Source organism: Dendrobates tinctorius, unplaced genomic scaffold, assembly GCF_039654945.1.
Source record: "Dendrobates tinctorius isolate UK_male_01 unplaced genomic scaffold, ASM3965494v1 ptg000196l, whole genome shotgun sequence".
Taxonomy (NCBI): domain Eukaryota; kingdom Metazoa; phylum Chordata; class Amphibia; order Anura; family Dendrobatidae; genus Dendrobates; species Dendrobates tinctorius.
The window spans coordinates 17,953,922-17,978,145 of record NW_027361863.1 but is presented as its reverse complement, the minus strand read 5'-3'; the positions used below and the strand labels follow the sequence as shown (position 1 = coordinate 17,978,145).

The 24,224-nt window shown below is 48.1% G+C and overlaps 1 protein-coding gene across 1 annotated transcript; it reads right to left on the bottom strand.

Moving 5' to 3' along the window:
• Window positions 1–1,026: 1,026 nt before the first annotated feature.
• On the bottom strand, window positions 1,027–24,193 carry LPCAT3 (lysophosphatidylcholine acyltransferase 3). The gene is made up of 13 exons (XM_073552989.1): window positions 23,998–24,193; window positions 20,810–20,917; window positions 15,629–15,735; window positions 15,448–15,541; window positions 10,508–10,545; window positions 9,904–10,082; window positions 9,711–9,819; window positions 9,074–9,160; window positions 8,819–8,985; window positions 7,268–7,415; window positions 6,990–7,148; window positions 5,024–5,152; window positions 1,027–1,676 (listed from the first exon to the last, which is right to left on the bottom strand). The coding sequence occupies exons 1-12, from the start codon at window positions 24,089–24,091 to the stop codon at window positions 5,036–5,038; spliced, it is 1,407 nt and encodes a 468-aa protein (XP_073409090.1). The 5' UTR covers window positions 24,092–24,193; the 3' UTR covers window positions 1,027–1,676; window positions 5,024–5,035.
• Between the last annotated feature and the right edge of the window lie 31 nt (window positions 24,194–24,224).

Genomic DNA, 24,224 nt, shown 5'->3' with positions numbered 1-24,224 from the left:
AATAGGTTAAAAATGAGTTGCCGATATACTGGGCAGGACTTCCATTTTCCTGCTAAAGAGCTTCAAATTCCGGGCCCAACATAATATTCGAGCAGCCAGCAGTCACCACTAGAGGGCACTCCCTCTTCTACATCTCCAATGAAGCTCAATAATAGATGTGCATTCAGTGAGCGCCCTCTAGTGGGGTGAAATATTTTTTTGTTTTACCAATTTTGCCATTTTTTGGAGGTTCTACTGTTACGGGGGAGCACTGTATGGTAAAAGTTGGTTCCATAATTTCCCAAGTCAGTTCAATTAGAGATACTCCACTTGTACAGATTTTTCGTTTTTATTTTAAAGTTAAAATATTAAGTCCTCAAATAAAAAAAAAATTAAGATTTGCGTCACCATTTTCCGAGACCTGACTTTTTTCACCTGTCAATTGAGTTATAATTGAGCTTTTTTTTAAAAAAAAAAAAAAAATTTTTGCGTGGTGAACTGACATTTTTATTACTACCATTTTGGGGTACATACAGTATAGGAAGAGATTAAAACAATGTATTTTTGGGTGAAGATGTGATTAGAGGGGTTTGAACCCCCCCGATACCATCATATTTTAACAGATCGGACTTTTGCAGATATTGCAATACAAATTATGCTTGCGTTTGTAAATAAGATAAATAATAAAGGAGGGATGATTTTTTTTTTTTTTTTTTTAAACATTTTACTGTATGGCACCGAAATAGAAACTGTTCCTGAGATACCTCAGATCACTTCCATGCGAGATGCATTGTTACAGGGGACGGCGATGATGGCGCTATAGAAACATAATAAATTATTAAAAAAGAAGCGATCGGAGCCGAGCTCCCGTCTCTGACGACAGATCTTCCAAGTCCACTCCATGGCGGCGCACCTGCTCCAGGAAGGGGTTAAAAATGAGAGTGTTTGTACTGCTAATGAGCTGAGCTCACGGAGGATGGATTGGGATGGAAACTGGTCCGACCTGACACTTTGGGGGCATGGCAATGAATACATGGCACAGACATGTTGACTTGGCAGAGTGCTTTATTGCATCTCTTAAAAAGGCAGGACATGACCGGACCCCCCCTTCTTTACCCCCCACCCCCCGTTATGATCACGATATCAAAAGCCAATCCAAGTGCACTTTTTTTTTTTTTTGCTCTGATCGGCCACGTTTGGCATCATGCTTTCTGGCCAGTCTCTGTTGTACTTTTATAACCCCTTCCCCCATGAATAGTCCCCTTTCCCCACCGTCACCCCCAGCATTTTTCTTGTAAGCCGTTGTATCCAGCGTCCCTGGACCGCCATAATCCAGTGCAATTTTACCATCGGCATCCGTCGTTAGCTGCCCTGTGACGTGACCCAGCGGGCGGGTGTCGGCAGAAGGAGAAAAGTCGGTGAAAGTCTCCAGCAAAACTAAAAAGTTCAAGTAATAGAAAGTCCAAAAATACCCCCCCCCTCCCCAAGTAGTAGAAAAGTCTATAAAATAACATTTGGGTGAGGGGGGTCCTACATTTCTGTAGGATTATTGGCGCCGGCAACCAGTTTGTAGTTAGAAAAAAAAAAAATATATCAGCAATTGTGTCCTTCCTGGCAGTGTGGTGTCCGCTGTACAGATGGGACCAGCGTGGAAGGTGGAGGTGTGCTAACCGTCGCCACGAGGAGCAACATACAATCTGCAGAGACAGGAAGCAAGGAGGCAAGTCAGATATTTCATGCACTCAGAAAATAAAAAAAACGCTCTAAGAAAAACATCTCCGCTCAGTTTCTGGGAAAGATGGGTGAAGCGATCTGGATGTAGCATACCGCTCGTATGTACTGAGTGGTCACTTATTAGAGACACCGGCCCTTCCACGGGTGGAACATCCCCGAGAGGACGTTAGACATGTGGCCCCACGAAAAACCTAAGAAAATCCACATCGTTCTGAGAAAAGGGGTCTGACGAGTATGAAGAATCGTCCTGATGAAAGGGATTAGAGGAGGATGTGAAGGAGGATTCTGGGATTAGAGGAGGATGTGAAGGAAGATTCTGGGGTTAGAGGAGGATGTGAAGGATGATTCTGGGGTTAGAGGAGGATGTGAAGGAGGATTCTGGGGTTAGAGGAGGATGTGAAGGAGGATTCTGGGGTTAGAGGAGGATGTGAAGGAGGATTCTGGGGTTAGAGGAGGATGGGAAGGAGGATTCTGGGGTTAGAGGAGGATGGGAAGGAGGATTCTGGTGTTAGAGGAGGATGCGAAGGAGGATTCTGGGATTAGAGGAGGATGCGAAGGAGGATTCTGGGATTAGAGGAGGATGCGAAGGAGGATTCTGGGATTAGAGGAGGATGCGAAGGAGGATTCTGGGATTAGAGGAGGATGCGAAGGAGGATTCTGGGATTAGAGGAGGATGCGAAGGAGGATTCTGGGATTAGAGGAGGATGCGAAGGAGGATTCTGGGATTAGAGGAGGATGCGAAGGAGGATTCTGGGGTTAGAGGAGGATGCGAAGGAGGATTCTGGGGTTAGAGGAGGATGCGAAGGAGGATTCTGGGGTTAGAGGAGGATGCGAAGGAGGATTCTGGGGTTAGAGGAGGATGCGAAGGAGGATTCTGGGGTTAGAGGAGGATGCGAAGGAGGATTCTGGGGTTAGAGGAGGATGCGAAGGAGGATTCTGGGGTTAGAGGAGGATGCGAAGGAGGATTCTGGGGTTAGAGGAGGATGCGAAGGAGGATTCTGGGGTTAGAGGAGGATGCGAAGGAGGATTCTGGGGTTAGAGGAGGATGCGAAGGAGGATTCTGGGGTTAGAGGAGGATGCGAAGGAGGATTCTGGGGTTAGAGGAGGATGCGAAGGAGGATTCTGGGGTTAGAGGAGGATGCGAAGGAGGATTCTGGGGTTAGAGGAGGATGCGAAGGAGGATTCTGGGGTTAGAGGAGGATGCGAAGGAGGATTCTGGGGTTAGAGGAGGATGGGAAGGAGGATTCTGGGGTTAGAGGAGGATGGGAAGGAGGATTCTGGGGTTAGAGGAGGATGTGAAGGAGGATTCTGGGGTTAGAGGAGGATGTGAAGGAGGATTCTGGGGTTAGAGGAGGATGTGAAGGAGGATTCTGGGGTTAGAGGAGGATGTGAAGGAGGATTCTGGGGTTAGAGGAGGATGTGAAGGAGGATTCTGGGGTTAGAGGAGGATGTGACGGAGGATTCTGGGATTACAGGAGGATGTGAAGGATGATTCTGGGATTAGAGGAGGATGTGAAGGAGGATTCTGGGATTAGAGGAGGATGTGAAGGAGGATTCTGGGATTAGAGGAGGATGTGAAGGAGGATTCTGGGATTAGAGGAGGATGTGAAGGAGGATTCTGGGATTAGAGGAGGATGTGACGGATGATTCTGGGATTAGAGGAGGATGTGAAGGATGATTCTGGGATTAGAGGAGGATGTGAAGGATGATTCTGGGATTAGAGGAGGATGTGAAGGAGGATTCTGGGATTAGAGGAGGATGTGAAGGATGATTCTGGGATTAGAGGAGGATGTGAAGGATGATTCTGGGATTAGAGGAGGATGTGAAGGATGATTCTGGGATTAGAGGAGGATGTGAAGGATGATTCTGGGATTAGAGGAGGATGTGAAGGATGATTCTGGGATTAGAGGAGGATGTGAAGGATGATTCTGGGATTAGAGGAGGATGTGAAGGATGATTCTGGGGTTAGAGGATGTGAGGAATCGTTGTGATGAAAGGGGACAGAGGAGGTTTACAAAGCCTAGGGATGAAAGGTTCAGAAGAGAATGTGAACCATAGTCTTGAAGAAAGGGGTCGGAGGAGGATGTGACGGATGCTTCTGATTCTGCTCCCCCCCTCCCTGTCTTGTTCTGCGCATTTCTTCTTGTGTAGAGCAAGACAGGGAGGGCGGGGGGAGCAGGTGAATAAGCCCCGCCCAGCGGCAGTTTATATACATCTGAACCAATATAAAAAAGGTATTTATGCATGAAAGGTGCAGGGTCAGGGGGAAGCAAATGTACTAAGAGAATCCTTATGTGACACACAATTGAATATCATTATATGATATCTCAAAAAAGGGGTGACAGATTCCCTTTAATAGACGGCAACGTCCAGCGCCAATATTGTGTAATAAGAACAGGTGACTCCAGAGAGCAAGGGATGTATCGCTAATCAGAGGGAGAACACTGCACGGTCCAATGAACACAATTTTCTGTTGCCCTGTGCTGATGAGAGGGTCTGAAATTGGCGACCTCTCCAGGTCAGATGTCAACAGTTGTGTAGGGGGGGGAAGGTTTTCTTAGCTCTCCCTGAGGCTATGTGCACACACTGCAGATTCACCTGCAGGTTTTTTCCCGCGGAACCGCAGGTAAAGTGACCTGCGGTTTTGCTGCGGTTTGGCCTGCGGTTTCACACCTCTACTATGTTAAAGGTGTGAAACCGCAGCAGAATCCGCAGAAATAATTGACATGCTGCAGAAAAAAAACCGTAGCAAAACCGCGCGGAAAAAGACGCAGCGTGAGCACTGCCGTTTTGAAAACCCATAGGCTAACATGGTAAAGTACCATGTCTGCGGAACCGCAGCGTGTGCACATAGCCTGACACTTCTGATACCTTTGGATGGACAATTACCCCCCCCCCCCCCCCCCCGCAAAGGTTTTCTTTGTGATGACTAATTGCGCTTGTGGCGGCCAACCCTCCACTATAGGGGGTCTCTAATAGAGTGGCCATAGAGCGTACATCTAAACCCGCAAGCACCAGTGAGAGCTGGAATAATTGTAGTTTTCAGATATTTATATCCGGTGGGTGGCAACTGTCAGACATTACCGGTAGTCTCGACACAGAGGCATGACGGCACGTGCACCGAGCATTAGTGGGCAGGGGGTGCATGGTGCATAGTGGGATGGATGCAAGGGGCCGGTAGGTGCAATGATTGTCAGGAGTGATCTGGATTTGCACCCAGAGCAGCAGCACGAGCCCTGAGGAAACCTAAAAGAAAGCGGATGGAAAGAAGCGAGCGCAGGCTCCTGGGCGCTGACCGTCGGGCGCTCACCGTCAGGCGCTGTCAGTGGGACTTCTGCAACTTGTCCTTTCTTTGCACCAGGACTTTCCGTAAGTAAGGCAGTGCAAACAGCAGCAATAAGAAGAATAAGTGGCCTATAAAATAGACCGACATGTACACCTGCGGAGAGACGGAGAAAGTAGATCAGTACGCAGCTTTTCACATCCTCGCCATCTTTAGTATCTCTGCTTACTGTCAGTGACCGGAAACATTCTCATTTGCTGACTGGGTGTGCGGCTCGCCACAGCGCAGGAGAGGGGCGCGCGCCAGCTCGTCACAGCGCAGGAGAGGGCGCGCGCCAGCCCGCCACAGCGCAGGAGAGGGCGCGCGCCAGCCCGCCACAGCGCAGGAGAGGGCGCGCGCCAGCCCGCCACAGCGCAGGAGAGGGCGCGCGCCAGCCCGCCACAGCGCAGGAGAGGGCGCGCGCCAGCCCGCCACAGCGCAGGAGAGGGCGCGCGCCAGCCCGCCACAGCGCAGAAGAGGGCGCGCGCCAGCCCGCCACAGCGCAGGAGAGGGGCGCACGCCAGCTCGTCATATATAATAAAGGTATTAACCACTTCCAAGAGCCATCACTTATTGTGAGTCTATGTGCAAACGTTCTGATTCAGCTGCGGGTTTTTCCACGCAGATCCGCAGGTAAAACCGCAGGTAAAGTGACCTGCGGTTTTCCTGCGGGTTTGCCCTGCGGTTTCACACCTCTACTATGTTAAAGGTGTGAAACCGCTGCGGAAACCGTCCAAACAATTGACATGCTGCGGTTTGTAAACCTCAGCAAAACCGCGCGGAAAAAAACGCACCGTCAGCACAGCGGTTTTGAAAAGCCATAGGGTTATATGGTACTGTGCCATGTCAGCGGAACTGCTGCGTTTCCGCAGGGCCAAAACCGCTGCGGAAATGCAGCAGAATCCGCAACGTGTGCACATAGCCTTATTTTTCCAGTGACACATGGAGGAGGGATGGTTTATTTTTGGTTGTACTTTTCAATGACAACGTTCAAGCTGCCAATTTACGCACTGAAAACCGATTTAAAAAAAAAAAAAAAAAAAGAAAAGTATTCCCAGTGCTCTGAAAATAATGAGATGCAGTTCTGACGGCATTCATTGTACAGTAGAAATGGCGAGATGGCGTTACAATACCGACGATGCCAAACGTGCCGCTTTTAGAGGTTAAAAAAAATAAAAAATACAGAATGCAGTGTAAAAAAAAATAAATAAATAAATTGAAAATGCTGTCAAAAAGCAAATCATTTAAGTCTCCCAACATTTTTACATCCACACAGCGAGGGGCTTGTCTTTTGTGGGGCAATCTGTAGTTTTATTGCCACCATGTTGGAGTACAGACTGCTTCTGCTCACTTTGTCTTTACATTTAAAAAAAAAAAAAAAAAAAGTTGAGTCGTCACAAAATATTAAGGTTTTATTTTCCCTCCTTCTGTGAATTTACCTTATGTGATAAATTTTTCATATCGGACTTTACAGTCACATCGATATCAAACGTGATTATATACAATGGGTTTTTAATACTTTGTTTTTCATCATGCTCCCGCGCCCTCCCTGTGACCTACTATTACATCATGGCGAGGGGAAGGGGTTAACACCCAAGGCTATTTGGTATCTGTAGAATGTGGTCATCGAGAATCACCGTGAAGGAGGACGACGGCTCATACTCATGGGGAACACAGGCATTTAGTAAAGGGAGGGGAGGGTGTCTACAATGGGGGGTACGAGATGTTCTGGGTGTCAGGATCCGGCACTCGCTGGTTTGGAGGAGTCTCATGAACAGTTTTAGGGGTAACAGAAGCCCCAACATAAAAGGGATCTACAATAATGATGGCGGCGGAGGCCTTCAGACGACATCTGGACCTGCTGGGTGGTGTGCGAAGCTCCGTCGCTGCCTGTCTACTCCCATCCAGGTTTAACCCCATACTGTGCGAGGGGGCCGGCGCATTTATCACGTACCTTGAGCCACTTGTCCCAGGTGAAAAGGCAGAACGGCACCAGCGGGTATCCCATAAAGAGCCAGTGGAAGAACTGCTGCACCAAATACAGAGGAGGGCGCAGCAGAGGCACGGAGCAGATCTGACGGAGCACCGGACTGTCATTCACCAGCTCCATCACCTGCAGAGAGGGGAAACGTCACATCCATACACTGCACCATAACCACCGGTCACATACAGAGAGCGTCGCCTGCCTGCGCTCCGTACCCACTGCTCCACCCACAGCCCCGGGCACCTGACCTGTTTCTCCACTATGACTATCAGGAACTCCAGCGAGAAGCAGACGAGGTATCCGGAGTGCAGACCATGCCATACGGCCAGGAAGAAGAGGGTGGCTCCCTGAGACACGGCCTTGTTACCGAGAAAACGGAGACGCTTAAAAATGTATCTGAGCAAAGGAGAACAAGGAGTTAACAGCACGAAGATCGCAGCGACAACAAAGCGACAAAACAGCAGCAAAATTCATCAGATGCAGAGGAGGATTAGAAAAAACTGCCATGCTGTAATGATTCCGAGTTATGTACATTATTACCCTCCAGAGCTGCGCTCATGATTCAAAAATCTTCAGAAACCTGACATCACACAGCAGAATAGTGAGTGCAGCTCTGGGGTATAATACAGGATGTAACTCAGGATCAGTAATGTATGTACACAGTGATTGCACCAGCAGAATAGTGAGTGCAGCTCTGGGGTATAATACAGGATCTAACTCAGGATTAGTAATGTAATGTATGTACACAGTGACTGCACCAGCAGAATAGTGAGTGCAGCTCTGGGGTATAATACAGGATGTAACTCAGGATTAGTAATGTAATGTATGTACACAGTGACTGCACCAGCAGAATAGTGAGTGCAGCTCTGGAGTATAATACAGGATATAACTCAGGATCAGTAATGTAATGTATGTACACAGTGACTGCACCAGCAGAATAGTGAGTGCAGCTCTGGAGTAGAATACTGGATGTAACTCAGGATCAGTAATGTAATGTATGTACACAGTGACTGCACCAGCAGAATAGTGAGTGCAGCTCTGGAGTATAATACAGGATGTAACTCAGGATCAGTAATGTAATGTATGTACACAGTGACTCCACCAGCAGAATAGTGAGTGCAGCTCTGGAGTATAATACAGGATGTAACTCAGGATCAGTAATGTAATGTATGTACACAGTGACTGCCCCAGCAGAATAGTGAGTGCAGCTCTGGAGTATAATACAGGATATAACTCAGGATCAGTAATGTAATGTATGTACACAGTGACTGCACCAGCAGAATAGTGAGTGCAGCTCTGGAGTATAATACTGGATGTAACTCAGGATCAGTAATGTAATGTATGTACACAGTGACTGCTCCAGCAGAATAGTGAGTGCAGCTCTGGAGTATAATACTGGATGTAACTCAGGATCATTAATGTAATGTATGTACACAGTGACTGCACCAGCAGAATAGTGAGTGCAGCTCTGGAGTATAATACAGGATGTAACTCAGGATCAGTAATGTAATGTATGTACACAGTGACTGCACCAGCAGAATAGTGAGTGCAGCTCTGGAGTATAATACAGGATGTAACTCAGGATCAGTAATGTATGTACACAGTGACTGCACCAGCAGAATAGTGAGTGCAGCTCTGGAGTATAATACAGGATGTAACTCAGGATCAGTAATGTATGTACACAGTGACTGCACCAGCAGAATAGTGAGTGCAGCTCTGGAGAATAATACAGGATGTAACTCAAGATCAATAAATAATTTATTTGTTTAGAACATCCCTCATACATGGGAGATTCTCACCTTGCTGCCCAGTCATTGGTATTAATATTGAAGCTGGCAATGGTTCCTGTGAATAGCGGCGTGGTCTCGAACTGCCAGACTTTCATATTGGCACAGGCGTTCCACAGCGGTTGACCGGTTTCATCCTTGCCATTATATCCAAGACCAGAAAGGATGCAGACGCCCTCCTGTGGGGAGAAGGGGAACAGACCCCATGAGACGCAGAAGACGATACTGGACCAGCCCCTCCAACGTCATCATCAGACCTGCACTTACCGTTACAAGCCAGCAGGTGACGTACTTATACAGCATAATTTTGCCCCAGATGGTCATGTACACGCAGCGGTACCAGAACGGTTGGTTCTACAAGAGGAAAAGAAAAATAGCAATAAAGCAAGAAGAAAGGACTGGTTAACGCTATGTGGGCTTCAAAAACTATTTTTTTTTTATTTTATTTTTTTAATTACTCAAGTGCCATTAAAAAAAAAAATCTTTGCAAATCGTTCTAATAAAATAAATAAATAAAATGTAACCGTTTTGGGTACACAGCCCCGTGTTGTTTTTTTGTTTCTTTACCTACAGGCTGCAAACAAACCCTGTGTAGTCTGACCCTGCTGCTGACGTGGAGGTGATCATACTACACTTATATGTAACTTCTATCCATAGAAACACATAAGTCTGCACTGGAGCTGCGGACACAAAACGGTAGATTTCTAATCAAGATGGTTTGCTAAAAAAAAAAATATTTTTTTAGATGCATTTATGAGATGGTTAATGGACAGGAAAGGGTTAACGATCGGCACAGATAGGGTGCTGATTATTAAACATCCACATTTACAGGGATGGCGAGCTGCCTAATTGCAGATTTTATCACAGGTGCCGCCATCTGGTGCCAGGCAGAGACGTGCCTTACCGCATACTCATCTGTCAGGAAGTAGCTGTCAGGCAGGTGGGGGCCGAACACCATGTACGTGGTGAGGAAGAAGAGGCCGAGGCACAGGCGCTTCATCGCTGGCTGGATGCTGCGTGGAGGCAGAGATACAAGGCGGTCACACTCAGGGCGCCAGTCTGGAGTACCCCCGTCTCCTGTACGGGTCTCGTCTCACCTGTTGGGTCTCTCTCCCGCCACATCGGTCAGCTCGCCCGTCACCAACTTCTGGTAACTGCACATGGAAAACTGAGGTCCAACTAAAAACCCTCCGTAATAATAGGAAAAGCCGCAGACCTCCAGTAAGGTGGGTACTCCCATCACTGCACAGCGCTGCTGGTCCGGGGACAGCGATGTCTGCCAAGAAGAGGACGGGATATAAAGGAACACTTCGGGTAAAGGGGACAAGTACTGCAGGGAGAGGTAACGTGGAGCACAAGACCAGGGCCCCAAAACACCAAAGTGCCAGCGCCAGAGTGGTGCCCGGCCTCGTTTAAAGGGACCGCAAACGATAAAGCAGACGCCGCCGCTTTAAATAAAACCATGACAGTCAGGCGACTCATGAACCCCCCTGACTGATGCGCTGTTTTCTAGGACTAAACACAGGATTACAACAGCCGGGCCCAGAGGACGCGGGTGTAACCAGAGACGGGCAACACCCTGGCACAGCGACAGGAGGAGATCCAGAGGGCTGACTAATCGCAGCAAGCCTCAGGGTTCAGGGAAATGACAGGTGAAGCCCGGCCGAGCGACAGGCGATCCGCAGGAGACTCCATACAAACCTTGGCTTTCCCTCCATCGTAATAATCAAAAGCGAGTCCTGCAAGAGGAAAAGACACGATCAGCGAGCGCAAGACGGCTGTCAGGAAATCACAAGCAGAATACACGGGAGTTTTGTCCTTTCCTCCCATCTTCAAGATCTCTGCTTGCTTTCAACAAATAGAATCTTTATTTATAAGGAAAGACGGAAATCACGTCCAGCAATGAAAGGGCTTCACCAGTACCCCCGAAATCCACCCCCGCTACATTGTAGCAAACCCTCTGCAGAGAAGTATCAGCTCTGTACAGATATTCCGCTAGATGCAAGAAGGAACGTTGGAATCCAGGACAGCAAGCAGAGATATTAACAACATGATGAATTCCAAAACAGGAAGAACATAAAGTTCCAATGTAATTATTCAGTTTTCATAAAACCGCTGCAATCCCCTGACCCCCAACCACTGATTTACCTCCTATATTATACCCCAGCGCTGCGCTCACTATTCTGCTGGTACAGTCACTGTGTGTATACATTACATTACTGATCCTGAGTTACATCCTGTATTATACTCCAGAGCTGCACTCACTATTCTGCTGGTACAGTCACTGTGTACATACATTACATTACTGATCCTGAGTTACATCCTGTATTATACCCCAGAGCTGCACTCACTATTCTGCTGGTACAGTCACTGTGTACATTACATTACTGATCCTGAGTTACATCCTGTATTATACTCCAGAGCTGCAGTCACTATTCTGCTGGTACAGTCACTGTGTACATTACATTACTGATCCTGAGTTACCTCCTGTATTATACTCCAGAGCTGCACTCACTATTCTGCTGATGCAGTCACTGTGTACATACATTACATTACTGATCCTGAGTTACATCCTGTATTATACTCCAGAGCTGCAGTCACTATTCTGCTGGTACAGTCACTGTGTACATACATTACATTACTGATCCTGAGTTACATCCTGTATTATACCCCAGAGCTGCACTCACTATTCTGCTGGTGCAGTCACTGTGTACATACATTACATTACTGATCCTGAGTTACATCCTGTATTATACCCCAGAGCTGCGCTCACTATTCTGCTGGTACAGTCACTGTGTACATACATTACATTACTGATCCTGAGTTACCTCCTGTATTATACTCCAGAGCTGCACTCACTATTCTGCTGGTACAGTCACTGTGTATATACTGTACATTACTGATCCTGAGTTACATCCTGTATTATACCCCAGAGCTGCACTCACTATTCTGCTGGTACAGTCACTGTGTACATACATTACATTACTGATCCTGAGTTACACCCTGTATTATACTCCAGAGCTGCAGTCACTATTCTGCTGGTGCAGTCACGGTGTACATACATTACATTACTGATCCCGAGTTACATCCTGTATTATACCCCGGAGCTGCACTCACTATTCTGCTGGTGCAGTCACTGTGTACATATATTACATTACTGATCCTGAGTTACATCCTGTATTATACTCCAGAGCTGCACTCACTATTCTGCTGGTGCAGTCACTGTGTACATACATTACATTACTGATCCTGAGTTACATCCTGTATTATACCCCAGAGCTGCACTCACTATTCTGCTGGTGCAGTCAATGTGTACATACATTACATTACTGATCCTGAGTTACATCCTGTATTATACCCCAGAGCTGCACTCACTATTCTGCTGGTGCAGTCACTGTGTGTATACATTACATTACTGATCCTGAGTTACATCCTGTATTATACTCCAGAGCTGCACTCACTATTCTGCTGGTACAGTCACTGTGTACATACATTACATTACTGATCCTGAGTTACATCCTGTATTATACCCCAGAGCTGCACTCACTATTCTGCTGGTACAGTCACTGTGTACATTACATTACTGATCCTGAGTTACATCCTGTATTATACTCCAGAGCTGCAGTCACTATTCTGCTGGTACAGTCACTGTGTACATTACATTACTGATCCTGAGTTACCTCCTGTATTATACTCCAGAGCTGCACTCACTATTCTGCTGATGCAGTCACTGTGTACATACATTACATTACTGATCCTGAGTTACATCCTGTATTATACGCCAGAGGTGCAGTCACTATTCTGCTGGTACAGTCACTGTGTACATACATTACATTACTGATCCTGAGTTACATCCTGTATTATACCCCAGAGCTGCACTCACTATTCTGCTGGTGCAGTCACTGTGTACATACATTACATTACTGATCCTGAGTTACATCCTGTATTATACTCCAGAGCTGCGCTCACTATTCTGCTGGTACAGTCACTGTGTACATACATTACATTACTGATCCTGAGTTACCTCCTGTATTATACTCCAGAGCTGCACTCACTATTCTGCTGGTACAGTCACTGTGTATATACTGTACATTACTGATCCTGAGTTACATCCTGTATTATACCCCAGAGCTGCACTCACTATTCTGCTGGTACAGTCACTGTGTACATACATTACATTACTGATCCTCAGTTACACCCTGTATTATACTCCAGAGCTGCAGTCACTATTCTGCTGGTGCAGTCACGGTGTACATACATTACATTACTGATCCCGAGTTACATCCTGTATTATACCCCGGAGCTGCACTCACTATTCTGCTGGTGCAGTCACTGTGTACATATATTACATTACTGATCCTGAGTTACATCCTGTATTATACTCCAGAGCTGCACTCACTATTCTGCTGGTGCAGTCACTGTGTACATACATTACATTACTGATCCTGAGTTACATCCTGTATTATACCCCAGAGCTGCACTCACTATTCTGCTGGTGCAGTCAATGTGTACATACATTACATTACTGATCCTGAGTTACATCCTGTATTATACCCCAGAGCTGCGCTCACTATTCTGCTCGTACAGTCACTGTGTACATACATTACATTACTGATCCTGAGTTACATCCTGTATTATACCCCAGAGCTGCACTCACTATTCTGCTGGTACAGTCACTGTGTACATACATTACATTACTGATCCCGAGTTACCTCCTGTATTATACTCCAGAGCTGCACTCACTATTCTGCAAACTTCAGATATTAAACCCCCCTGTACTTTCCACTTGTGCAATATCACCACACAGCCTAGAATACTGATTTGCACCAGATAGTGTACAATATTCTGATGAAGTAAAGCCTATAAAATCCAGCAGAACTGTGAGTGCAGCTCTCCTGTACTAGTAAAAGATAGGTAAAGCACTGGCTGTGGTAAGACGGATATGTACAGTTATGGCCAAAAGTATTGACACCCCTGCAATTCTCTCAGATAATACTCAGTTGCTTCCTGACAATGATTGCAAACACAAGTTCTTTGGTATTATTATCTTCATTTAATTTGTCTTAAATGAAAAAAAACCACAAAAGAGAATGAAGCAAAAAGCAAAACATTGATCATTTCACACAAAACTCCAAAAATGGGCCAGACAAAAGTATTGGCACCCTCAGCCTAATACTTGGTTGCACAACCTTTAGCCAAAATAACTGCGGCCAACCGCTTCCGGTAACCATCAATGAGTTTCTTACAATGCTCTGCTGGAATTTTAGACCATTCTTCTTTGGCAAACTGCTCCAGGTCCCTGATATGTGAAGGGTGCCTTCTCCAAACTGCCATTTTTAGATCTCTCCACAGGTGTTCTATGGGATTCAGGTCTGGACTCATTGCTGGCCACCTTAGAAGTCTCCAGTGCTTTCTCTCAAACCATTTTCTAGTGCTTTTTGAAGTGTGTTTTGGGTCATTGTCCTGCTGGAAGACCCATGACATCTGAGGGAGACCCAGCTTTCTCACACTGGGCCCTACATTATGCTGCAAAATTTGTTGGTAGTCTTCAGACTTCATAATGCCATGCACACGGTCAAGCAGTCCAGTGCCAGAGGCAGCAAAGCAACCCCAAAACATCAGGGAACCTCCGCCATGTTTGACTGTAGGGACCGTGTTTTTTTCTTTGAATGCCTCTTTTTTTTCTCCTGTAAACTCTATGTTGATGCCTTTGCCCAAAAAGCTCTACTTTTGTCTCATCTGACCAGAGAACATTTTTCCAAAACGTTTTAGGCTTTTTCAGGTAAGTTTTGGCAAAGAAGTGGGGTCTTCCTGGGTCTCCTACCATACAGTCCCTTTTCATTCAGACGCCGACGGATAGTACGGGTTGACACTGTTGTACCCTCGGACTGCAGGGCAGCTTGAACTTGTTTGGATGTTAGTCGAGGTTCTTTATCAAACATCCGCACAATCTTGTGTTGAAATCTCCACATCTAGGGAGGTTAGCCACAGTGCCATGGGCTTTAAACTTCTTGATGACACTGCGCACGGTAGACACAGGAACATTCAGGTCTTTGGAGATGGACTTGTAGCCTTGAGATTGCTCATGCTTCCTCACAATTTGGTTTCTCAAGTCCTCAGACAGTTCTTTGGTCTTCTTTCTTTTCTCCATGCTCAATGTGGTACACACAAGGACACAGGACAGAGGTTGAGTCAACTTTAATCCATGTCAACTGGCTGCAAGTGTGATTTAGTTATTGCCAACACCTGTTAGGTGCCACAGGTAAGTTACAGGTGCTGTTAATTACACAAATTAGAGAAGCATCACATGATTTTTCGAACAGTGCCAATACTTTTGTCCACCCTCTTTTTTATGTTTGGTGTGGAATTATATCCATTTTGGCTTTAGGACAATTCTTTTTGTGTTTTTTCATTTAAGACAAATTAAATGAAGATAATAATACCAAAGAATTTGTGTTTGCAATCATTTTCAGGAAGAAACTGAGTATTATCTGACAGAATTGCAGGGGTGTCAATACTTTTCGCCACAACTGTAGCACTGATGGTAGTTTCTATGTTTCGCTGCTCCAAGCAAAGAGAGGTAGGAAGGCACGAGATCAGTGGGAACAATAGATACTTCCTGCTCCTATGACAACACTTACCAATCAGTTTGAGGGTAAGGACGCAGTGCGGCATCGTCCACTTGATGTCATAGTTATCTGTGGCTGTGTAGTAGTAGCCAGATAATAGATAGCCCTGTCCACAAAGAAGCGTCAGATGGTCCATATACAGCACTGCCACCAACTTAACTGTAGGGGGCGCAACAAGACCCTTCAAACTTACCATTTGGAAGCAAAAACTGGTGAACACCGCAGTAACCGTCCTCCCCATGAGGCGAAGGATGAGGAAATGCAGCACAATACATAACAACGAGTGATACAGCTGAGAACCTAAGAGGAGAGAAGAACATATCATCACACTGTATTCAAGAACGCCTGTCATAGGGGCAGTATTATAGCAGTTATATTCTTGTACATAGGGGGCAGTATTATAGTAGTTATATTCTTGTATATAGGGGCCAGTATTATAGTAGTTATATTCTTGTATATAGGGGCAGTATTATAGTAGTTATATTCTTGTACATAGGGGCAGTATTATAGTAGTTATATTCTTGTACATAGGGGCAGTATTATAGTAGTTATATTCTTGTACATAGGGGCAGTATTATAGAAGTTATATTCTTGTACATAGGGGCAATATTATAGTAGTTATATTCTTGTATATAGGGTGCAGTATTATAGTAGTTATATTCTTGTATATAGGGGGCAGTATTATAGTAGTTATATTCTTGTACATAGGGGCAGTATTATAGTAGTTATATTCCTGTACATAGGGGCCAGTATTATAGTAGTTATATTCTTGTATATAGGGGCCAGTATTATAGCAGTTATATTCTTGTACATAGGGGGCAGTATTATAGTAGTTATATTCTTGTACATAGGGGGCAGTATTATAGTAGTTATATTCTTGTACATAGGGGGCAGTATTATAGTAGTTATATTCTTGTACATAGGGGGCAGTATTGTAGTAGTTATATTCTTGTACATAGGGGGCAGTATTATAGTAGTTATATTCTTGTATATAGGGGCCAGTATTATAGTAGTTATATTCTTGTACATAGGGGCAGTATTATAGTAGTTATATTCTTGTACATAGGGGGCAGTATTATAGTAGTTATATTCTTGTACATAGGGGCAGTATTATAGTAGTTATATTCTTGTATATAGGGGGCAGTATTATGGTAGTTATATTCTTGTACATCGGGGCAGTATTATAGTAGTTATATTCTTGTATATAGGGGGCAGTATTATAGTAGTTATATTCTTGTACATAGGGGGCAGTATTGTAGTAGTTATATTCTTGTACATAGGGGGCAGTATTATAGTAGTTATATTCTTGTATATAGGGGCCAGTATTATAGTAGTTATATTCTTGTACATAGGGGCAGTATTATAGTAGTTATATTCTTGTACATAGGGGCAGTATTATAGTAGTTATATTCTTGTACATAGGGGCAGTATTATAGTAGTTATATTCTTGTATATAGGGGGCAGTATTATGGTAGTTATATTCTTGTACATCGGGGCAGTATTATAGTAGTTATATTCTTGTACATAGGAGCAGTATTATAGTAGTTATATTCTTGTACATAGGAGCAGTATTATAGTAGTTATATTCTTGTACATAGGGGCAGTATTATAGTAGTTCTATTCTTGTACATAGGGGGCAGTATTATAGTAGTTATATTCTGGCACATAGGGGCAAGTACTATTTATCACAATTTTTCTAGCAGGTTTGTATCATTATACAGCTGATAAAACCAAACCCTCGTCGGTGTTAATTATAAATGACCTTCACTATTACTGTGGGGTTTAACAGTAACCAGATATACTGGTTCAGAGTAAATACATTGATCTGTTGATCTCCAGAACTTCCTGATCGCTCCCCGCCCACACTTTTGCCGTCCGTCCACCACTCACAAGTGGAGATTAGTTGCAGAAGTCTCATTCATCTGAATTGGTTTACATTACTTTATGGGCTTGTTTCACATCACCCCAATAACACATAGAAACTGCCAGTTGTGAACATCGTTCTAAAGAGCAGCAGAGGTCGTCCCTCTGACCTTGGCCAAATAAACTCCAGGAATGTGCCTCAGACTACGGCCCGGGCTCGTACGTCCGCCTTCGCCTTTCCTGATCGCACTGTATACACTTGCCAGTGACGGGCGGCTCCAGATAAGACGTCTCGTTCTGACACGAGGCATCTAGGTGCTGCCAGCAGATCAGGGTGCGCCCACCGCTCCCCACACAGACTTTCACTGCCTCCCAGATATCAATCATATCCCCCACGAGGGCGAATAATCGCCTTACGACTGAAGCAAAATCCCGGAGTAATCAGCCTCAAGCCATCAGCGGGATGCAGCGCACCTTAAAGGGACAGTGCACCAACCACTTCTTAAAAGGGCTCCCAAGTTCAAAAATTGCACAACGATACATTTAACAACTTCATTACCTGGTGTTTGAATTCCTCACTATACCTGCTTGCTGTCAGCCAATAGTAACACTAAAGGACATTAGAGGCTGGAGACCTTATAACTGTGCAGAGGGTTTGATACAGTATCAGTCCAGAGTCTGCACTTAGATTAGGGATAGGTACCCCTGATGAGGGCTACAGTTCACATGGGGGGGTGGGGTACAGGATGGCCACGTAATCAGGAGCTTCATTTGATTGCAAGAATCGGTCGGCGCCTTCCTGCGGTTTTGTGGATGACCGCCACTTATCGCACGGCCTCCGCTGCAGCGGTTTTGAGAAGCAGCGTGTCAATTCTATCATTGCAGACTTTCCCGTTTGTAATGCAGAAGGTGAAAGGTGCAAAGAAATCCACAAAATCTGGGTCACAATCGCAACGTGTGAATCCACCAGAGCTCAGCAGAAAGCGTCACAGGACTCTGATCCACAGGACAAACACACGGGGAACCATCTCCTACCTGCGGCATACCTGGCGCAACATCACTCCGGCATGGCGCCACTACCCAAGTCTTATCAGAAGGGGTGGCGGGCATGACACAGGCAGGAGGAGGGTCGCAGGGATTTGGACTACAGATGTGGTTTCTGGACCAGCATCCTGTGATGCTTTTTGCTCAATTCTAGAATCCCCCACCCCATGCATTGCAAATAGTGATTCCCAGGAGTAATTGCTATGTTGCAAACTGACTGCAGCACAAGTCAATAAGTAGGGAGAGTAGATCTGCCAAGTGTAGAGGCTTTGTAAAAGTCTCATTTAACTTTTCTGGTTACGGAACAACATTGTGGTTTTTTCCCAACATTGGAAATTTACCTTTCAAAAGTTTAACTGTGGATTCTGCTAAGAATCTGCGTGAAAATCAGCAGCAACATTTCTATTTGGTTGAAATTTTGATGCAAATTTGCAGCAGATTTCACCTTGCGCATTGAAAATGATCAAAACCTGCAGCATCCCACTGACTGTAAATATAAAATGCAACTCAGGTTGTGATGGTGTGATATGTTATGTGGATGTCATTTTTTGTATATTCCTATTTTTAACAATTCCAGTTATTTTCATAGTGTTTTTCTTATTACATTGTAAGTCTACAGCCTCACTGTGTCTGTCTCTTGATGACTCCCTGTAGTGCATTAATCCCTATGGCCCTTTGCTCTCCTCTGGGGGGCCTGGAAACCACCTCAACTTGTTTGACTTTCCCTGGACAAGGAAGGGGTGCGGGGGAGAACAGGAGCTGGGCAAGTCAGTTCCGGAGTGGACAGGATCGTGTTCAGACAGCACTTCAGAGAGAGAAGGACCCATTTTATCCTCTGGTGCTAGAGTTTTGGAATCTCGTTTCCCTGGACATTTTATCCTGTTACTGGACTGCATTCTTATTCTGGACTATCTTATCCTTTGTGTGGTGGACTGAATATGGACCTTTTCATATCTTTGCCTGAATAAAGGTCTTGGAATTGTTCACTCTTCGCTTGCTCTGTTGATTGTGTGATACCAGAGAAGGACCCCGTGACAACTGGTGTCAGCAGTGGGATAGTTGTCACGGGGTCCTTCTCTCTCTGAAGTGCTGTCTGAACACGATCCTGTCCACTCCGGAACTGACTTGCCCAGCTCCTGTTCTCCCCCGCACCCCTTCCTTGTCCAGGGAAAGTCAAACAAGTTGAGGCGGTTTCCAGGCCCCCCAGAGGAGAACAAAGGGCCTTAGGGATTAATGCACTACAGGGGGTCATCAAGAGACAGATACAGTGAGGCTGTAGGCTTACAATGTAATAAGAAAAACAGTATGAAAATAACTGGAATTGTTAAAAATAGGAATATACAAAAAATGATATCAACATAACATATCACACCATCACACGGGGCAATTATTTCCGCTGAGGATTTTTTTTTTCTGCAACATGAGGCCAAGTTACTACGGCGAGTTCTTTATGCTGCACACTTTTGTAAAAAAAAAAAAATCCAAGTGACCCATTTTACTAAATGGGTGCAAAAAATCCAGAACTCATTGCAGGAACGTAGCCCGAGGATGAAGTTTGGGAATATGCCGTCTCAAAAAATATAGGAAAAAAGTCTGCAACAAATTCATTTGCATTCATACGGAGGAGAGCCGACAGGTGTAAACTGCTGGGAGACATTTTGACAATGTGCAATGTGCCTGTTAACGCAAAATACATCATGATGGAGGTATAGTATGCTATTTTTTTTTCTTTTAGACAATTTAAGGGACAGGGAATGCAAAGCCCCCGCAAACAAAAGTGATAAGCCGAGATGATTCAGACGCCAGTTATGGAATGGTTGGTTAGCGGATTTCTTACACGAAGGTTCAGGGGTCATTTACCGTGTTACCAGAGGACACTCAGACTGGCGCCGTGCCCGCGCCTCAGTAGATAAGCCCATTAGTCCTATCTCTCGGCATAGTGAGCATTACCCTCATCGTCTCCATTACACTCACAATCCCTTGTAATCTACACAGCGCTGACTCCAGGCCGACACAGTTAACTGCACTGATACAATGTAACAAAAATAGTAAACAAAGAAAAAAAAAAAAAAACACAAGAAAGTTTGAGCTTCATTGGATCCATCTGTAACAAATCCTCAGTGGCCCAAACTCTCGCTCTGACCTCGGTTTCAGCCTCTGGGTTTAGTCTATTTCCATTCACTGACAGCAAGCAGAACCTTGTATTACATGATGATTAGAGGGGTAGTCCAGGACGAAATGTAAAGTGAGAGAAGCCGGATGGGTCTGGCCGGGACATGACCACAAGCAGCCGAATCAGCAGTCGCATCAATGACCGCAGACTTTACAGATGCGGCGTGGACAGCCCCTTCTAACTATATTCGCCCCAAACCCTAAAACTTCCCATTAAGTCAGCAGCTGCAGACGACCAATATCTGCTTCACCCCCCGTCCCCCCTCTTCTTCTCCCCCCGGTGATGCTGACGTACCAAAATTAAAGTAGGCGATGCAGAGTCCGGTCACCGTGTTGAACAGATGGATGTGAGACGGCTGCTTCTTAAAAAGGAAGTATCTCTGGAATAAGGCCAAGGGGTAACCTGAGAACAGAGGAAGAAATGAAAGTGTAACGGCTGAACACAGCAGAATATTAGACTGGACGGGCAGGAGGTGGCAGTACCCGGGAGATGCCCCTTCTACGTGGCCCCTGGATGCAACTCTGCCCCCTACAGGTGCAGATAAGAAAAGCTGGACAGAGCAGAGCATTGGACTGGACAGTTGTGAGGTGGCGGTGCCCAGCAGATGCCACTTCTGCATGGTCCCTAGATGCGACTCTGCCCCCTACAGGTGCAGACAAGTAACGCTGGACACAGCAGAGTATTACATAAGATGGTCAGAAAGTGGCGGTGCCCAGGAGATGCCACTTCTGCGTGGACCCTACAAGTGCAGACCAGTAACACTGGACACAGCACAGTATTAGGCTGGACGGTCAGGACGTGACGGTACTCGGGGGTGACCTTCTGCGTGGCCCCTGGTCATGACTGTGCTCCCTACAGGTGCAAACAAGAGACGCTGAGCCATGGATGTAACACATGGACACACATCGGTCATTACAGTGGGTGGTCAGGAGGTGACGGGGGATGCCCGCTCTTCTCGCCCTCCTGCCTCTGTCCGGGAGATCCCGGCTCTTCTCGCCCTCCTGCCTCTGCCCGGGGGATCCCCGCTCTTCATGCCCTCCTGCCTCTGCCCGGGGGATCCCCGCTCTTCTCGCCCTCCTGCCTCTGTCCGGGGGATCCCCGCTCTTCTCGCCCTCCTGCCTCTGTCCGGGGGATCCCGGCTCTTCTCGCCCTCCTGCCTCTGCCCGGGGGATCCCCGCTCTTCATGCCCTCCTGCCTTTGCCCGGGGGATCCCCGCTCTTCTCGCCCTCCTGCCTCTGTCCGGGGGATCCCCGCTCTTCTCGCCCTCCTGTCTCTGTCCGGGGGATCCCGGCTCTTCTCGCCCTCCTGCCTCTGCCCGGGGGATCCCCGCTCTTCATGCCCTCCTGCCTTTGCCCGGGGGATGCCCGCTCTTCTCGCCCTCCTGCCTCTGTCCGGGGGATGCCCGCTCTTCTCGCCCTCCTGCCTCTGCCCGGGGGATGCCCGCTCTTCTCGCCCTCCTGCCTCTGCCCGGGGGATGGCCGCTCTTCTTGCCCTCCTGCCTCTGTCCGGGGGATCCCGGCTCTTCTTGCCCTCCTGCCTCTGTCCGGGGGATGCCCGCTCTTCTTGCCCTCCTGCCTCTGTCCGGGGGATCCCGGCTCTTCTCGCCCTCCTGCCTCTGTCCGGGGGATGCCTGCTCTTCTTGCTCTCCTGCCTCTGCCCGGGGGATCCCCGCTCTTCTTGCCCTCCTGCCTCTGTCCGGGGGATGCCCGCTCTTCTTGCCCTCCTGCCTCTGTCCGGGGGATCCCCGCTATTCTTGCTCTCCTGCCTCTGTCCGGGGGATGCCCGCTCTTCTTGCCCTCCTGCCTCTGTCCGGGGGATCCCGGCTCTTCTTGCTCTCCTGCCTCTTCCCGGGGGATCCCGGCTCTTCTTGCTCTCCTGCCTCTTCCCGGGGGATCCCGGCTCTTCTTGCCCTCCTGCCTCTGCCCGGGGGATGCCCGCTCTTCTTGCCCTCCTGCCTCTGCCCGGGGGATCCCTGCTCTTCTTGCTCTCCTGCCTCTGTCCGGGGGATGCCCGCTCTTCTTGCCCTCCTGCCTCTGTCCGGGGGATGCCCGCTCTTCTTGCTCTCCTGCCTCTGCCCGGGGGATCCCTGCTCTTCTTGCTCTCCTGCCTCTGTCCGGGGGATGCCCGCTCTTCTTGCCCTCCTGCCTCTGTCCGGGGGATCCCCGCTCTTCTTGCCCTCCTGCCTCTGTCCGGGGGATCCCGGCTCTTCTTGCCCTCCTGCCTCTGCCCGGGGGATGCCCGCTCTTCTTGCCCTCCTGCCTCTGCCCGGGGGATGCCTGCTCTTCTTGCCCTCCTGCCTCTGTCCGGGGGATGCCCGCTCTTCTTACCCTCCTGCCTCTGTCCGGGGGATGCCCGCTCTTCTTGCTCTCCTGCCTCTGCCCGGGGGATCCCTGCTCTTCTTGCTCTCCTGCCTCTGTCCGGGGGATGCCTGCTCTTCTTGCCCTCCTGCCTCTGTCCGGGGGATCCCCGCTCTTCTTGCCCTCCTGCCTCTGTCCGGGGGATCCCGGCTCTTCTTGCCCTCCTGCCTCTGCCCGGGGGATGCCCGCTCTTCTCGCCCTCCTGCCTCTGTCCGGGGGATGCCCGCTCTTCTCGCCCTCCTGCCTCTGCCCGGGGGATGCCCGCTCTTCTCGCCCTCCTGCCTCTGCCCGGGGGATGCCCGCTCTTCTCGCCCTCCTGCCTCTGTCCGGGGGATCCCGGCTCTTCTTGCTCTCCTGCCTCTTCCCGGGGGATCCCGGCTCTTCTTGCTCTCCTGCCTCTTCCCGGGGGATCCCGGCTCTTCTTGCCCTCCTGCCTCTGCCCGGGGGATGCCCGCTCTTCTTGCCCTCCTGCCTCTGCCCGGGGGATCCCTGCTCTTCTTGCTCTCCTGCCTCTGCCCGGGGGATCCCTGCTCTTCTTGCTCTCCTGCCTCTGTCCGGGGGATGCCCGCTCTTCTTGCTCTCCTGCCTCTGCCCGGGGGATCCCTGCTCTTCTTGCTCTCCTGCCTCTGTCCGGGGGATGCCCGCTCTTCTTGCCCTCCTGCCTCTGTCCGGGGGATCCCGGCTCTTCTTGCTCTCCTGCCTCTGTCCGGGGGATGCCCGCTCTTCTTGCCCTCCTGCCTCTGTCCGGGGATCCCCGCTGTTCTCGCCCTCCTGCCTCTGTCCGGGGGATCCCCGCTCTTCTCGCCCTCCTGCCTCTGTCCGGGGGATCCCCGCTCTTCTCGCCCTCCTGCCTCTGTCCGGGGGATCCCCGCTATTCTCGCCCTCCTGCCTCTGTCCGGCAGGTGCACACATGTAATCCCCCTTCCTTCTGCCTGATCCCTACATGATGGAGGCACCAGCCCTGGAATCATGTCCCTCCTGAGCCTCCATAATTCTCAGTCCTCCTCCCTGTGTCCCCCATCACAGACACCTGTGACTGCTCCCCCCCCACCAGGGACACTCAGCGTCACCCTTCAAGGGACTCTAGATATCTAACCCACCCGTAAACTTCTGCAGCCCCCTCACCGCTTAGGATTGAAAGAATAAGTCTCAGCGCGGCCTCCGAAGCCCCCAGCGCCTCGGCCGCCCCGTGCAGCAAAGACCCCGAGGCCGCCGCCATCTTCGTGCTCCCCGCCGGCCGTGACTGGACCGAGCAACAGCCCCCTATTAATAAGCCACGCCCAAAGAGGAGGAGACTAGCTGCTCTTCCCGCCTCTTCCGGCGCTGATTGGCTGTGCAGACATGAGGAGTGC